Consider the following 17,080-nt stretch of genomic DNA (forward strand, 5'->3'; position numbering starts at 1 on the left):
CAAGATTGAGCATGCTTCAAATGTTTCTTACTGCATACATTTTTACTGAACAGTAGGCTGTAAAATGTTGTTGTGGTATGTAGTACTAGGGATTAACATAGGTAACAGGGATCCATTTACACAATAAAATGACGAGCCCCGGGAAATTACAATACAAATGTCGGCACCAATGCAATTCCGCAAAATAAATAACATGCGCAGCGCCCCACTTACATCTTTGGGACCATGGCTTGGTTTTAAAGGCTTTTAATGGGCACTGGATTTTTGTGGTAGTTCCCGGGACTCTCTGGATTAATATTAATTATTTCCTGTATTGAAATTTAAAATAGATTTCTAGGAACATATTAATCCCTAGTTAGTACTGTAGAACGGGGGATGGTGGTGGAGGTAGAATCAGAGGACGTGTCTAGCCTGGAGGTAGAGGTAGGTATCGTACCATTCCTCGTTCCATTCCATGCATTACAATGAGCCCGTCCTCTGATTTCTACCTGTATGAAAGTTCAGACACTGCCGAGGTAAGTGGGGAGGGAATAGCCGTGATAATGAGAAAAGCTGTGGAGACACAACACACTCATCAACACGTATACTGTACATAGTTCCCATAGAAACTTACTTTGCTTGTGCTTCTGCTTGCATGAATATGAACTCCCATTTTCTGGCAAATGCCCTCTGTAACCTCGCTAAGCTCTCCTGAAACAAGCAACACAAACAAAATATATATAAATAGATGTTACAGTCAAATATTTTATGAAACAGAAAAACAGAATGTTTTCTGTATGTACCGAATCATCTTCAGTGGGCCACCACAAGAAAAATGTTATCACACCAAATCTGTAAAAATGCAGGCAGCCAGTGAAAGTAGCACAACAATTCTTCATTTCACAAATTTTCCATGACAGAACAAAATTGTTCAAACAGAACAAAATGCTTTCAGGGTAAGAAAACGAAAAAAGACTACTCTAGGTTAATGATGATCGCTAGTGCTAACATAACAATGGTGATCTAAGAAGAGGATAGAGTTGAATACAGACGACGCCTTACCGCCTCGTAGTCTGCCAGCTCCAGACGAGCTTTGTTTTGCATTGTTCTCTTGCAGAGGTAAACAGCTGAGAGACAGAAGAGGGAGAAAACAACAGGTCAGAAAAAAGAGAAAAGCACTGCAGCTCATAAATGACTATGAGTTCTACTCTATCTTTGCTTAGTGGATGTCTTACAGTAGCAACTTAAGACACGTCGTACCTGTGGACAAGTCATTCTATGACTCTATAACAAGAGAACAATGTGCTCAACTGAAGGGTCTTAAACATCCTTAACTGGCCCTAAGCTAGTCATCGAAACCATTCAACAGCCCATTTAAACTGATTTGTAAACCACAGAGGTCATTAGCTATGTAGCATGTGAAGGGAATTGAACAGGGACTTCATTTATATGGAAAACACACCTTTCTTCACTCCCTCCGTCCCTCTCCCTCTCTCTCTATCCCTCCATCCCTCCCTCAGTCCTTCGACCATCTGGAAAGATCCCTTTATTCCATTACCCCCTGTCCGTGTTCATTATGAGGTGTCATTCAGACCAGTCGGAGGCCTCGTAGCAAGCAATTAAAGCTCCTACAATGCTGCAGCTTATTCCCCTTTAATTTGTCAGCCTTGCTTCTCCCCCCAAATGACACATAACACATAGGAAATTCATGGAATAGTGCTAGGGCTAGGTTAGCCGTGCGCTACACATACTCTATGTAGTCGTCAGTGCTTTGTCTGCTGTGCTAGCATCAGTGCTTTGTCTGCTGTGCTAGCATCAGTGCTTTGTCTGCTGTGCTAGGTTAGCTATGCTACACATAATGTATACAATTACCAGTGCTTTATCTTCTCCCTAACCACTTTAAACAACCAAACATTGCCCTCATTTCTCACAGCCGTTTGTGCTACATATATACTGCATGACAAGTATTCTACAAATACAATATCGTATCGATCCAGCCGTCTATCATCCTCATGCATGTTCCATTCAATGCACAGTACAGCCATGATTGTGTCGTGGATGATTCATATCGCTGCTGATAAGGTCACTCACCGTAGTCTGTGTTTTCAGGCTCCCAGCAGTTGGATGGCCAGAAGTATGGAGTCTGAGGAGATAAAAGTGGGGAGTGAGTAACAGGTCAGCTTCAGAACTCTCCTGATACATCTTGATCCTGGCTCAAATCCCTCTTACTGTACTCTGGAGCCCAAGGCATTTCAGTAGCCTCAGTGAAACGCAAAGCAATATAAATGGATTATGTGTAAGATGTACTATCATCAGGGGAGGCTAGTGGAGGTAGACATCAGAGGACGGGCTCATTGGAATGCATGGAACGGAATGAGGATTGGTATCAAACACATACCAATCCTCATTCCGTTTCATGCATTACAATGAGCCTTCCGATTTCTACCTCCACTGGCCTACACTGACTGTAATAAACCATCTATAGTAAGATACTTTGGGTAAGCACTGAGGAAGGACACAGGCCTAGTCCACCCTGTGTGTTGTGATGAGGCTTGGAACAGATCAGGGGTCAGTTGCTCAAAAGCTTTGTAGCTTAAGTGGTACTTCATTTCTCCTGACAACCCAGCTGCAAAGCTGCCAGAGAGTAACAATTGTAAAATCAATGTTTGCAGGTCAATCTTCTGTGCGTAAACTAACAAAATGTGTTAAATGAACAACTTTGCCGGTCTCGGAGAGGAGTGGGCCTGGATTGTCAAAAGAGATAAAGTAATATTTTAGCTAGGGAGTTTTTCGGGGAAACTCACCCCAGATCAGATTGATCGTAAGTGACAACAATATAGTTGACAGGAGAGCCATTGGGACGGACGTTACCTGAAACCTGTAGAAGGTTCCATCGTCTTTGAGTGTGAGCACATGGTCTGAGATGGGGAAGAAGTACCCATGTGCAGCCATCAAGGTACCGAGATGAAGAGCCTCCACTGGAGAAGATTAAAAAAAACATGTTCCATTCTCAAAACTGCATAGTTGATATTCCCACTGCTCCCTTTCACAGACCTCTCTCCTCCCCACCCCTGTCTCGAGCAAGAAAGAGAATGTTGACCTCTCCTGCCCCTGTCACTCTCCTCCTAATGAAAAAAAGAAACACATTCTATTCTTACCACACCTTCCCCCCTGTCTCTCTCTATCTAGAATGTACGCAAGACTGGACTATGCAGAAATACATTATCATTCATAAATGTTTAAACCTCATGCTTACGTACGTACGTGTGTGTGTGTGTGTGTGTGTGTGTGTGTGTGTGTGTGTGTGTGTGTGTGTGTGTGTGTGTGTGTGCGTGCGTACGTGTGTGTCAAAACAATTAAGCAGTTACAGACAGAGAGAAAGACGATGGGAGAGAGAACCAGAAGAACAGATTGTCTCTTGTGTTGGGAAGCATCACAGACGGCATATAATCAGGCATTTGGGTGAATTTAAAAGCGCACATTAGTCATTTTAACATTTGTAATTTCTAGCTGTTATATGACATCCTGGTTCTGCACAATGTTCTTGCATAGTGATTCAAGTCAGAAAATTGCCATTTAGGTCAAAGTATGTGTATTTTGGGTGACGCATTGTATTTTCTTAGCTCCTCCTAAAGCGATTTCCCACGTGCCATGACATTTCATATAGAAGTGTGACGTGTCTAGCCTGTTTGTAAAGCTAGTGCCAAAAGACAAATAGAACCCTCCGAACCCCCTTCACCGGCTTTTATGTGAGTGAGTCCAACATCTTTTCAACACATTTTATTGTGAATTGCTCTTAGCTATAGCTCACGTTAATTTTCCAAATAGCTCTGTGAATGACTAACATACCACTCAGTATATCTGTTATTTCATTTTTTGCTGAAAATTGGCTGGTGTAAGCCTTTAAACATGAATCAATATTACTGTCTGGATAGAGAGCTTCACACACTGAAGGTATCGGCGAGGCTCAAAGACAAATCCACTCAAACCCCCAAAATAAACATAATTTTCTTCTTTAAGGGCAGTTAAGGCCCACACTCCTAGAGCATGCATTTATTTCCACAAACTCTAGTTGAAAGTTTCAAGAAGAATCTTAGGGAACAGCGTCTAAGTAGGCTAATGAAATTCACTGCCCGAAATAAAGGAGAAAAAGCATAGATATGTCCTAGACTTTAATGGTAATGAGAGTCTGGGTTTCATGCGAATGGCCTCAAGTTGATATTCCTTTGCTAAAGTAAAGCTATCAGACTTCAGACCAACCTTTTAGGTTTGTGGTGGTCTGGTTGGTCCTTGTCAGGGGTAGAAGTGGGCCTTTTCAGGGGGTGGAAGTGGGCCTTGTCAGGGGTGGAAGTTAGCCGATGCAGACTGATAGGGTGTCACACTAGGCAGCCCTAATGTTCTACCACTAGCGTACAAGTACCTCCTTTAGAATACCTGCTCTGAAATATGTTCTTCAGCACATTTTAAATTAAAAAGAGAACCTGTGCCTGTTTATTTCCACTTCAAACACTGTTTGTGAGTGCAGTCAGATTCCTCCCTGTCCTCCAGGTAAACAGTAATCACCCTTTTCATTCAGGCCGCTAGCCTTTTCAGCCTGTTTTATGCTGAGGTATTGGTGGTGGTATTTCGCCCTGAGTGGCAGTGCTTTTGAGAGTGCTCCACACACACACACACACACACACACACACACACACACACACACACACACACACACACACACACACACATGCACACGCAGGCTTTGTGGAGTACTGTTGTGTCAGCGTTGTGTTAGGAAGTGAACAATATGCCACTAATGCGGGTGAATCGACCCCTTCCTACTAACACACACACATCAGAATTTACAAACACACAGGCAAGCACACACACACACACACATATATATATATATATATATATATATACACAAACATTAGCTAGAGTACAAGCGTGTGCGCACACACACACACACACACACACACACACACACACACACACACACATTTGGTAAAGGGTTCATTGTGCTTGTCTTATAGAAGTGGCCTTTTCAGCAGCTTGAAATGGAGGCTGTACGACACAGCCCAAACAGACCTCTGCAGTTTGGTGGCCAGAGGGGGAAAAGATAAGGCCTCTGTGTCTGTGTCCACCATTGAAAGGCTTCCCCATCCCTCTAAATTATTTAGAGTGGTAATGCCTTCTCCTGTCCACCATGAAAAAGCTTCCCCCTACCTCTAACTCCATCACAGAGCTAAAGTCATAATGACAAACCACTTGAAACATACTGTTCCCGCTGTTGTTAATAAGCTGATGTTACCACTGCAAAGTCGATTACATAATGAAATAAATTGCTTGCTGTAGCAATATCCCTAGAGGCAGTGTTATGTGCTCATTTTAAACTTAACTTTTGGACTGCTGTCCATTTGAATGGTATCCAACAGGCTCATTGGAATGCATGGAATGGAATGAGGAATGGGTTATTCCATGCATTACAATGAACCTGTCCTCCTCCTCCTCCTTTCTACCTTCACCGGCCTACCTTGGGTGTTATATCTGTGTTCCACACGAAAGAAAACAGATGTAAAAGCTGAAGAGCACTATAAATGTTGTAAATGCTGTACTTACCTTGATCTTCAATGCTTAGGTTTTTGGTCATCCATTGTACGATGTCGGAGCCTAGGGTGAGAAAAAACAATAATGCATAAATCAGCACATCCAAAACATTTATGCTAAAACACCTTCCTGCATGCAGATGTAAATTACAGACCATAATGCACCCAAACCCGTCCTTCTCATTATATGTAAATTCCTCTCAAGTAGAGCCGCGTGGGCGGGTAATTGGACGTCCAACAGTGTGTTTATTATATAGACGAAACCGCCCACCTTTTACACCATCAATACACATGGTAAAGGAGACACTGAAGCAACTCTGATAGAACCTGCCTGACCAACTCCAAGGGCACCACCTCTATACACTAGGCTTTTCTCAGTTGTTAGGAACACAGCTCCTCACGTCATCTCCTCTGTCCTCTGTCCACTTGCCTCATGCTCAAAAAGCATTGGAGGAGGATATGTTAGAGGAGGAACCTAGAGCTTCTCCTCCAATGGGTTTTCAGTAGGACACGAGTGGAGGAGGGAGGAGAGGACGTGAGGAGTCGTGTTCCTAACCATCGAGAATTACTGTGTTCTGAAGTGTTTACGAAGAGATGCACAATGCACATGTCTCATGAATGGTTTGGCAAAGCCTTAACTACAGTACTCTGAAGTACTAACAATAATCGAGTTGAATGTTTAGGATTTGCAAACCAAATTAAAATAGAGTGTTTTGAATATAATATAAAAGAACATTACGAGTCATAATAAAAAGATTGGTTTATTTTTTTTTTAAATGTTTTTATTATCTAACCTTAATGCTAGCAGCTTTCAACACTAAGAGTGTGACACCACCTAAAAGCATATTCACACTCCAGCTGCAGGTGTTCACTACAGTCAAAACAGATCCCCTGAGTCATTATCAGCTGTCTTCCACTTTCTCACCTTCACCTTTATTTGGCTTGAGAGGTTGAAAAAAGATCTGATGAGAAGTGGGAGAGAGTGTCAACGGGGGAGTAACTCTTTCCTCTCTCCATCACTCTTTCCTCTTTCCATCACTCAGACTCCTCCCGAAAACTCACAACATCTTCATACAAACTGATTACGCTGGCCAGTAAACATAAAGAGCGGAAGCTTTGCCGTCGTAATGATGGTAGGCAGCGCTCGTGCATATCCAGAGATTTATCATGGATTAACATCATTAATACATCCCCGTAATCTTCACACCCACAGCAATGACCCATTTTTACTGGACCAATTAATTGAGATGTGAGGTAATCTGCTACAAGGCTATTCTCAGAACAGATTAATATCATAAGATTGTATGGGTTTATGTGTGTGTGTGGTTGTGTGTGTGGTTGTGTGTGTGGTTGTGTATGTGTGTGTGTGTGTGTGTGTGTGTGTGTGTTTCCTCAGCCAATATTTGTATATAGAGACTTTCAACTAAATGTTGAAGAAAATTGAATAGCTCAGAATAGCAGAGGACGACCATTCATTCGGTGGCTCTGTAAAACAACACACGCACACACACACGCATGCACGCACGCACGCATGCACGCACAACCTTTGTGTCTTGAGCTCTTTTTGAGATATTGTCTCAAGTCCCCTGAGGCCCATGAGTACTTTACTCTACCAGGAATACAACTCATGTTACATCAAAATTGTATACTCTGGGCCAAGTACATTTAGTACATCACAGAGAAATAGGATCCAGGCAGATTCAATACAATATCTGTTGCTTACTGCCCTGGAATGAAAATATGCATACTCCATCCTCATCAGGTATTCCTACTTAGTCTCCTGAATGTTTCTAATCAATGTGTGGGTTCTGTTGCTCAAACAGGGGTTGTAAGGGCTTTTCGCCCCATGGACAGCTCATTCCTTTACTCCTTCTCCCTTGTGTAAATTGGTTTTAGCACCATGGACAGCTCTGCAAACACAGTATGTGTAATATAAATGTGTAATATTTCAATATGTTTGCGCTAGATAGGCAAAACAGCTCTCAATGTTGACTACAGTCAGAGTGGCAATACCAAACGGTAAGACACTGGCATTCAGTTGATAGTTGCCCAGTAAACCTAAATTAGTACAAGAAGGGAAAAACAAGACCTTACCTGAAAAAACACTTGGAATCTTGGATAAAAAACTTTTCACGGTGCGGATAGGAATTCCATTCTTCTCTTCCTGCATGCGAGCTATTACATCCTCCATCTGGAAAAAAATAGAGGTCACATGATGGGCTTTAAATAGTGTCCAGTCCTGCTAAAATGTGAGAGACAGAAGAAAGGGGCTGTACATTGCTTTTTTGGCACAGCTTTGGGTCCCACATTTGTAGCAGAGAGACATTTGTCATGTCAGTCTCAGTTTATGTTATTCGATTTGTGACAATTGAATTTTTCTTTTTTAAATATGTTTTTAGGGCTTTTCTGCTTTATTGGGATAGAGACAGAAGAGATTGACAGGAAGGATGGGAGAGAGAGGAGGGATGACATGCAAGATAGGTCGAGGGTCAGAATCGAACCAGGAACCTTGCGATTACGTGGTAAGCGCATTAGTGCCACTAAGCACCCCCCCGAATTTTTCCAACTTTAACAGCAACATTTCTGCCCAACGTCTCCACAGACAGAAAGCCAATTAACATAACATCCCTGCAAACAGCAAAAGTCATGTCAAAGGAAGTATACAGAACACTTTTACGACTGAATCACACCTTTGAGCTGTAAACTCAACAGAAATGTGACATGGCAACCCAAACGGACAAACATGCATCACTGAGTCCCGGCTTTCCAGGATGGGAACACTGCATCTGTGTCACAGCTGTCCTGGCGGGCCGGATGACAGGGTTTCCAGGAACAGACAGGGTGGAGCAGAGCAGAGCTCAACATCCCCCTGTATTCCTCAGCCTTCACGGATGGATGCCAAGAGATATCCCAAACCATCACTCTGGCATGAATAAATACTATTTCTGTAAAAATATACGACACACACACTCACTCAGTGCAAGGCCTGGCTGCTCTGTTTCTGCTCCATAGACAGCGATGCACTGACTATTAGACTGTAACTGGGAACCACTAATGTTTCTAAGTGTTGGTTATAAAAGCTAATCTCTATTCTGGTAAAATATTGTGTTCTGCTCATTGAACCTACTGTGTACTGCATACCACGTTGGTAATCTTATATGTATGTATACAATACATTATTGATACACCAAAAAGCTGTATCGATTTGTTTTGCACAGCCCTAGTAATTGTGTTGTTATGAAGTGTGATGGAGCACAGGCATAGAGTAGAGAGTCAAGAAGTTGCACACATATCAAATCTGACATGAGATCAGATTTATATATCTCTGTCCTCCTCCCTCCTCAAGGGATGTATCAGCTGTCAGATAAACAGAGCTGTGCTGGAAGGAGCTCTACCCTGAGAAAGTGCAGCTATTGCTAAAGCAGTCATACTGTAGCTAAAAGAAACATCACTCATGAAGATATACACACACACACACACACACACACACACACACACACACACACACTACCAACAGCGTAGTGTCACTTTTAATATAGTATTCTAGAGTTAAGTAGAAGAGCTTACATTGCTATCAGTATACCAATGCAGTCAGCCAATAGACAAACAATCGTTCCTAAATTGCACCTGACATGAGACCTTGCGCTTTCCACAGAAGGGCCTTCTGACAATGGAGACCTAGAAAGTATATGAGTGTGATGATCGATTTTTTTTTTCTTCTTTTCACGTGATCAGTCAGATATCCCTCCCACACACAGTGAAATGCCACCAGGCTCAATATCCTTTCGATCTAAGCTCTTCATGTTCTGAGTGCAAGTTGTAAGGAAGAACGGATTCCTCTGGTACGTGTCCTCCAGTACTGACTGATGAGTTTCTGCTGCTTCTCTCCAGATAAGAGTGAGAGTGTGTCGGCTGCACTGTGATTCATTCCGTAAATACGATGACACATAAGTCAGTCAGTATATGAAAATGATCAACACAAGCTCCGCGCACTGATTAACATACCGACTCACTTCACCGACTCTCGGGAGAGAAGTGAGGTGTCATTTAAAGTAAACTAACTTAAACTCACTTTTCAATTCAGTACAAGGATTTTTACTCCGCTTTTGCCATCTAAGTGTCATTTTGACACTAGTCATTTTGACTGCATGCAACCATGATAAGAGACAAGTAAAAGGAAGCATAATTAATTCTCAGAAATATTGACTCGATGCCGTTTTAAATGTACTATATTAAGATAGCAGTTTTCTCAGTATTATCAAGCTGCATAGGCACTTTCTCAGGATCCTGACGCACCTTTAATTAAAAGAGCAAATATTGCCATTTCCATTTGTTATTGCCATGACGATATACACATTGTGATTCATGTATTGAGCATTATGTATGTGATCAGGAGGGGCTTACAATGAGGCACTTGATGTGGAACTGTGGCTCTTTTCACTTGACATGACAAATGAATACGACTGCCTTGGATGTTTAGTGAATCTGGCCTTTCAATTGGCAATCATGATGGTCAGTACTACCAATGTATCTCTCTCTGCCGTCTACAGTGAGAGAGAGAGAAACATAGTGTAGCAGAGAGCCACTTGAAGGAAATGAAAAGCTCCTCTGTGATTTTCCTCCTCCTCCTCCTCTTCCTCCTCCACCTGATGGATTATTGTCCCAGTGTGATTCTGTAGCACAGATGGGGGAATAGAATTATCCGCAGCGAGGCTGAGGACAAGTGTGTCTTTTCACATTGCAAAAGACACTGCGCACACAGCAGAGACAATTCACACAAGTGTTTGCTAAAAGGCAGAACAAAAATGCAGCTTTGAGTACCCATGTACGCCTTCAACTTTTTAAAACACCCACAACGCTTTACGAACAGAGGAAGGCAACATTCCTTGGGCTTGATTTTTGCTGCATAGAAACACTCTAAATGTTTCGTCCACGAATGAATTTAAAAACCCTCTAGTCCCTACAAGAACACATGCATTTGCATATGGACTCGTTCCAAACACACAATGGTTCTCTGCCATACTCTGAGGGGATAAAGGAAGGGCGCTGTACATATTCACTGGCAAAACAGAATGTACACTCGCTCAGGATATACAAGGCATACAATATGTGAACATAAAGACGTAATAATCTGAACCTATCGACCTATTTATATTTTTTATACCCTGGCCATTATTTGGCTACAATAGTGAAATCCATCCAAGACAGCCATTGCTTCATATAGAGATACACATTCACTCTTATGCAGTATTATGTTATAGTACCATAGCTCAGAAATATGTAGTAATCAATTATTAATTTACTACTAGACCATGCGATAGAGGTTTGCTGACCTTAGGTATGTCTTAGGGAATATTGTGGATGTTTTGTTTCGGATGGGGCTCGTTCCGCCTGTGTTGGTTGACTCTGACCAATGAGTTCCCTCTGTGTGAGCATGCTACCCTGGCCACAGCTGCAGTTGTGTGCGACCAGAAACGTACAGTAATGATGACAGGGACATTTATTGCTCTACCACTGTCGCATGTTAGCAACTGATTCTAGGGATGTCAAACTAGCTCGCTCTATTATATTACATAATAATATTTTTTTTTATCATAAAAAAAAACTGGGAAAATCATGAACTAATGATGGAAGTTAAAAGACTAATCATGAACGTTGACTGTAATGTTGTCTAGCCTGTCCTGCTTGTGTCACATCGATAGATTGTGACTGTCGATCAATTGACTGCTAGGCCTACATCCAAATATCCGGAGGGGAGCATTTCCATAAATAACAGTGTCATTCACACTCTATAAATGTCACTCTGTGTAATCCCAAAACAGGAGGTACAATATACGATTTAATAAAGGGTCCAAAACAATGAATCCTCTTAGAAGAATGTCATTGCATCGTCAGTTCAATGAATGACTAATTGCTGTATGGTTTCATCATCTAAACTGGGTATTCTCAGTCTACCAATGTGGTGAGTCACATATCCAGTGGGTATTGCTCTGCGTCAGCCCAGAGTGTCACAAAAGTGCTGAGGGAGAGAGAGAGAAAACAAGAAAAAGAGAGAGAGAAAGAAAGAGGGTGTGCCAGCGTTCTCCTTCCTCCCCTGCCAAGGCAACAAATGCCTTTATCTCCCTATCCACATAAACTGGCAAAACAGAATCGTGCCACACGGAAGACTGGCGCCCAAATGACAGTTACCCTCAGGACAGGAAGAGGAAGTTATTGACCTCCCATACAAGGTTACTGCAGGGATGACATGAATTCTTATGTCCCACTCTGCCCATGTGTTCTTTGTTACTAAGGCAACCAGGTAGGACGTAGTATCACAAGGACATCACAGTCGGACAGTCATTCATAAGGGGAGGGGGTGGGGGGGTGGGGGGGGTTGTAACTGTCATGTACTGTCATACACAGGAGAGAGAGTTGGCAATATAAGACACCCCCCCCTCTCTCTGTCTGACTCTCTGTATCTTGTCTGTCTGTCTCTCCGTGTTTGTCTGTCTGTCTGTCTCTCTCTCTCTCTGTCTGTCTCTCTGTGTCATGTCTGTCTCTCTGTGTACTGTCTGTCTGTCTGTCTGTCTGTTTATCTCTCTCTCTCTCTCTGTCTGCCTCTCTGTGTCCTGTCTGTCTCTCTCTCTCTGCCTGTCTCTCTGTGTCCTGTCTGTCTGTCTTTCTCTCTCTGTCTGTCTCTCTGTGACGTGTCTGTCTGTCTGTGTCTGTCTGTCTGTGTCTTGTAGACACTATGAGGGTCCAAACTAATCGATGAACTAGCACTCCACACACATAGAAACCTATTGGCCACATCAATTTGGTGAAGTATCGATTTATCAAAAATTCAATTCAATTCAACCTTCACTCTCTTTCATTCGTTCTCTTTCTCTCTCTCTCTCTCTCTCTCTCTCTCTCTCTCTCTCTCTCTGTGTCTGTCTGTCTCTCTGCATCTCTCTCTCTCTCTCTTGGACACAGTTCTTTCCCTCCAGCCCTAAGTGCCAATTGAATTAGCTAAATTATTCTCCACCCACACAGCACCCTGAGAGATGTACTGTACATAAACTAAGCAAGGAACAGAGACACTCGCATCTCCTCGATCTTATGCAGAGATCCAGTCAATCTTTACCATGACAGTATTTCATGTCAGCACTTCACCCTACAGTATATCCACACCAGGGGAGGCTGGTGGAGGTAGAAATCGGAGGACGGGCTCAATATAATGCATATAATGAGCCATACATTAGTCATCTCTAAAGTCAGGCGGACGTGATCGTGTCTTCAAATCAGATGTGATTGTGTCTTTTCTGCATGTCTTTGACCGACTCACACTGTGCGAGTCAAGGCGCCAAGTTCCCCGCAGACGGCGCGTGTTTACAGTCGATACGTATATTTCGTCGTGAGAACTTGGCTCATGTCTGCCCGGCTAAAGAGGTTTGATTGACGGATGGCATTCTCACAGTCTCCATTTAGATCTCTTCCAGATGGTTGCCAGCGGAGACCGGTGCCATCGTTCCTATTTAGCTTTGAAGTGTTCCCTGAAGCATCACTAAAGATTTGCTATCAGCTTAAACTAATCGAATTCACAACACTGTATTAGCCACGTACACCGAGCTGAGAGAATAACGTGCCATTGTCGATGCTATTTTTGTTCAAAGGGTACAAAAGCTGAACGAGATTGTGTAACCTTCATCCTATTAAACACCAAGGCCCCTGGTAGTACAGTACAATCAACGACCTGTCTTCAACGAAAATTCTCAAATCACTACCACTGCATATTCATCAAAGGAAAGCGTCTGGAACATCCTGCCTTTTTTTCCCACACCTCCCCAAGGTATGAGCTTGGATGGCTAAAGGGGAATGTAGAATACTGTGGCTCCCCACCCCCCCCACCCCCCCCAGGGAGAGTCGTCTGCCATCCCCTATCCTTGTATTGGAGGCAGAGCTTTTGAATCATGGATGAGAGGGATGTAGGCTAGTCCTGCTGCTTGGGAAGAAAAAAAAAACGACAGCATTTATCCTCGTTTGACATTTTCCACAGTTAACATGGTTCACGTTTCGAAATGTGCCTGGCAGTGGTTTTCTCTGACATCTTGCTCTGCTCACTTCTCAGAACTTGTATTATTCTGCCTTCCAGGGGCGTGCACAGCTTGGATGGGCAGGTGCTGTTGTTTCCCCCCCCCCCCCCAAAAAAAAATAGCACAACAGACGGACGGGAATGGGGGTGCGATGTGTTGCGATGCGAACAACGGGTTAGCAGCTGTTTCACAGAGACTCAGCTATCTCTGATGCTGTTGTTACTGTTCTTTGTCTCTCCTGCTGATTCCACTCGTTTTTCTTTTTTAATAGGAGCTCAATAATTCATTCTGCTCACTCGTCACACGTTTTTATTTCGGAATTTTTCTTTCTTTTTTTTGGTACTGAAGCTAGCGACTGTTCGTTACTGTCTATTATTGTCAAGTCTACTTATACACAGCCGATTCTAATGCTGTTCCTGCCTCTCGGTCTGTATGCTCGTTAGGCTGTAATCTCAGTACATATGTATGTATTGCTGACTCTCTGATCCCTGCTTCTACTGTAGCTGTACTGTTTGGAATGATGTCTCCCATGGCTGATGGAGGGATGGAGTTCCTTAGGCAAGGCCTCTCTCTCTCTCTCTCTCTCTCTCTCTCTCTCTCTCTCTCTCTCTCTCTCTCTGTCTAAGTGGGCGGGATGTGGGCGTGATGACTAAGCCAAGGTTGATCGTGCACTAGCGTTCCACTGAAAGCCAATATCACTGCCCACCTACCGCGGTTTCAGCACTAAAACAGCCTGCCGGAAATTAATACAGAAAGTACGGAAATAAAAGCTGCATAAAATCTTTGGAACCAGGCAGGCAACCAAGCAACAATGTTGCACAATCAAACCGAGTGGAGTCTTACACTTCAAAGGAAAACGAACTAATGAACATAAATGTAATCCTATTGTTGTACTCATTACTTCTAGATCCTTATGATCATAAGATATAATAAGATATGGTTTGACAAAGGAGCTTGCTCCGAAACGCGTCAGCAAATAAAAACCTCTTTGAAGTGATCAAGTTGCCATCCAGAACCTCTTTTCTTGATATATATATATATATATATATACTTCATATTCCATGGACTGACTACTCCTCCAGCGGTCCAACTGAAATTGAAAAACTCTGAGAGGCAGCACTTTTCCCCAATATAATAAGACAAACTGTTAATGTATTTTCTGTCCTTGCGTCTGCTACTGGGTGGGTTCAACTATGGTATTTCAGTTGAAAATCCATTTAACAAACCATCGTTTTGTGTGCATGCACCCAACCAGCAATTACGATGCATCTTCTGGGGGTTTGGCATCTGCTGAAAGGGAGTTATCTATAAAATGCTATTAACCAAATCCAGTAAAATGGATTTCTCCCTTACCATCGACGTCTACAGTGTCACCACCCACAGTTTATCCACCCACATCCGCAACCTTGGTGTCATCTTTGACCCGACATTATAATTTCAAAAACACATCAAAACGGCCTTCTTCCACCTCCGCAATGTCGCTCGCCTCCGCCCTTGACTGTACTTCGCCGATGCTGAAACAGTCGTTCACGAATTCATCACCTCCAGACTCAACTACTGCAAGAGCATTCTATTCGGCACCACCAGCAAAATCCCAAGTAAACTTCAGTACGTACAAAACTCTCCTCTCTAAAACCCGCTCCCGAGATCATGTCAACCCTGTCCTCCAACAACTCCACTGGCTACCCATCAAGCACAGAATAAACTTCAAACTCCTCCTCACCACCTATGCAGCCCTCTCTCCTCTCAGTACAGTTATATGTACTGCTGACTCTCTGATCTCTGCTTCTACTGTAACTACCGTTTGGAGTGATGTCTCCCATGGCTGATGGTCCTTCAACAACTCCACTGGCTACCCATCAAGCACAGAATATACTTCAAACTCCTCCTCATCACCTATAAAGCCATCCATGACCAGGTGCCTTCCTACCTCACTGCTCCAAACCTACAACCCTGCCTCCCTCCGCAGCCTCAGGTCTGCTGAGGTCAACCTATTGTAGCACGTCCAGAGCAAGGCTCCAAACCTGGGGGGACAGGGCCTTCTGCATCACGGCTCCCCGCCTCTGGAATGTTCCCCCCAGGGATGCTCACACTCTGTCCTCCTTTAAACGCTCTCTTAAAACCCACCTTTTTAAAATTGGTTATAATGTTTGATTGATTAAGCTTCTATTTTGTTTATTTGTGTTTATTTATTTATTTATTTTCTTCACCCTGATGTAACATGTCTGAGTTTCTAGAAAAGCACTATACAAAAAAATGTATAATAACAATAATAATGATGATGAGGATGAGGATGATAATGCTGATTTATTATTATTGATTAAGAATAATTAACTCATCACCTGCTTTTTTTGTTTAGTATAGATTCATGTATAGATTCATAAAGACTGAATTTATGAGTGATTTGTGCTCAGCATTTTAACTGTTGCTGATCATTCTGGAGTTCATGGAGTTTTTAACTTAGCTTTTGTACCTTCTACAGAAAACAGGTCAATGTAAACTCATGGTGGTGAATATCACCAATATAACGACTATCACCTTCACTGTTATTGAAGGAAGTGTGTAGCCACAATCCTGAGAGTCGAGCTACACTCCGGAGGATCCTTATCTGTGGACAGCAGCAGCTCTGCTTACTGAGTCCAAACAGGCAGAGGAGGAGAGGAAGGGAGGCTACGGAGGAGAACAGAGATGTTTTGGCTCCGGAGGGGGGGGAGGGGGGGGGGGGGGGGGGTTGGCTTCTATTTTTAGGTTCTGATAACATGAGTGAGACCCATCTCTGGCCCAGCCAAGCCCCTCCTTGACACGTGCGAGAGGCGCTGGGGATGGCTGTGTGTCCCGAATACCAATAGGGAGGGAGCAGCTGGATCCTGGCAGGCGTTCCTGACCAGGCCTGTCTACAGAGCCGAGATGGGACCGAGAGAGACAGAACAGACAATCTGACAGGACAGACACAGGACAGACACTCAACCAATAAGGTCAGACTGACAGACTTTAGGGGTGAAGTAGCGCTAAACTTGTGAAGCTAGAGATCAGTAGCATTTAGCCTTGTAAATAGCTACACAATTAACACATGTATCTACAAGCTGCCATTAGCACCCTCTGGCAATGTATCAAGAAAAAAACATTCTATTTCCTGACAGAGAGCAGCTGAGAGTGGGGTCAGGTCATCGTTATTTTCCTTAAGGGGCAACTTTGTTTGGTCGAAACAGCATCCACTTATAAAAACAAAACAGACATTAAGAGAGAGGATGAGAGGATTGGAAAGGCTGTAAGCCAAGTCTAGTTATCGACCTGATGGGGGACAAGCAGGCCAGGGAGGAGATTGTTATCTGATTTATGTGGTGTTGTATAAGGCAGGCCCAGACATGGTCCCTTGTCTCCAATGTTCACTATTTTGACACTTACATTAATTTTTTGTTATATATGTGTCCTCTTGGGGCGCTTAGTGGCGTAGCA

At 43.1% G+C, this 17,080-nt stretch overlaps 1 protein-coding gene across 2 annotated transcripts in view; it reads right to left on the minus strand.

Moving 5' to 3' along the window:
- Window positions 1-17,080, minus strand: part of LOC310805946 (regulator of G-protein signaling 7-like) — a gene marked incomplete at both ends in the record, with an annotated part of 35,825 nt that overhangs the window by 8,534 nt on the left and 10,211 nt on the right. For both annotated transcript variants that reach the window (XM_083671834.1, XM_083671833.1), the window contains 6 exons: window positions 614-690; window positions 1,042-1,106; window positions 2,071-2,122; window positions 2,851-2,957; window positions 5,581-5,631; window positions 7,662-7,758. In XM_083671834.1, coding sequence (XP_083527960.1) covers window positions 614-690; window positions 1,042-1,106; window positions 2,071-2,122; window positions 2,851-2,957; window positions 5,581-5,631; window positions 7,662-7,758 — 449 coding nt within the window. The remainder of the gene's footprint in view (window positions 1-613; window positions 691-1,041; window positions 1,107-2,070; window positions 2,123-2,850; window positions 2,958-5,580; window positions 5,632-7,661; window positions 7,759-17,080) is intronic.

Source organism: Argentina silus, assembly GCF_951799395.1.
Source record: "Argentina silus genome assembly, chromosome: 6".
Taxonomy (NCBI): domain Eukaryota; kingdom Metazoa; phylum Chordata; class Actinopteri; order Argentiniformes; family Argentinidae; genus Argentina; species Argentina silus.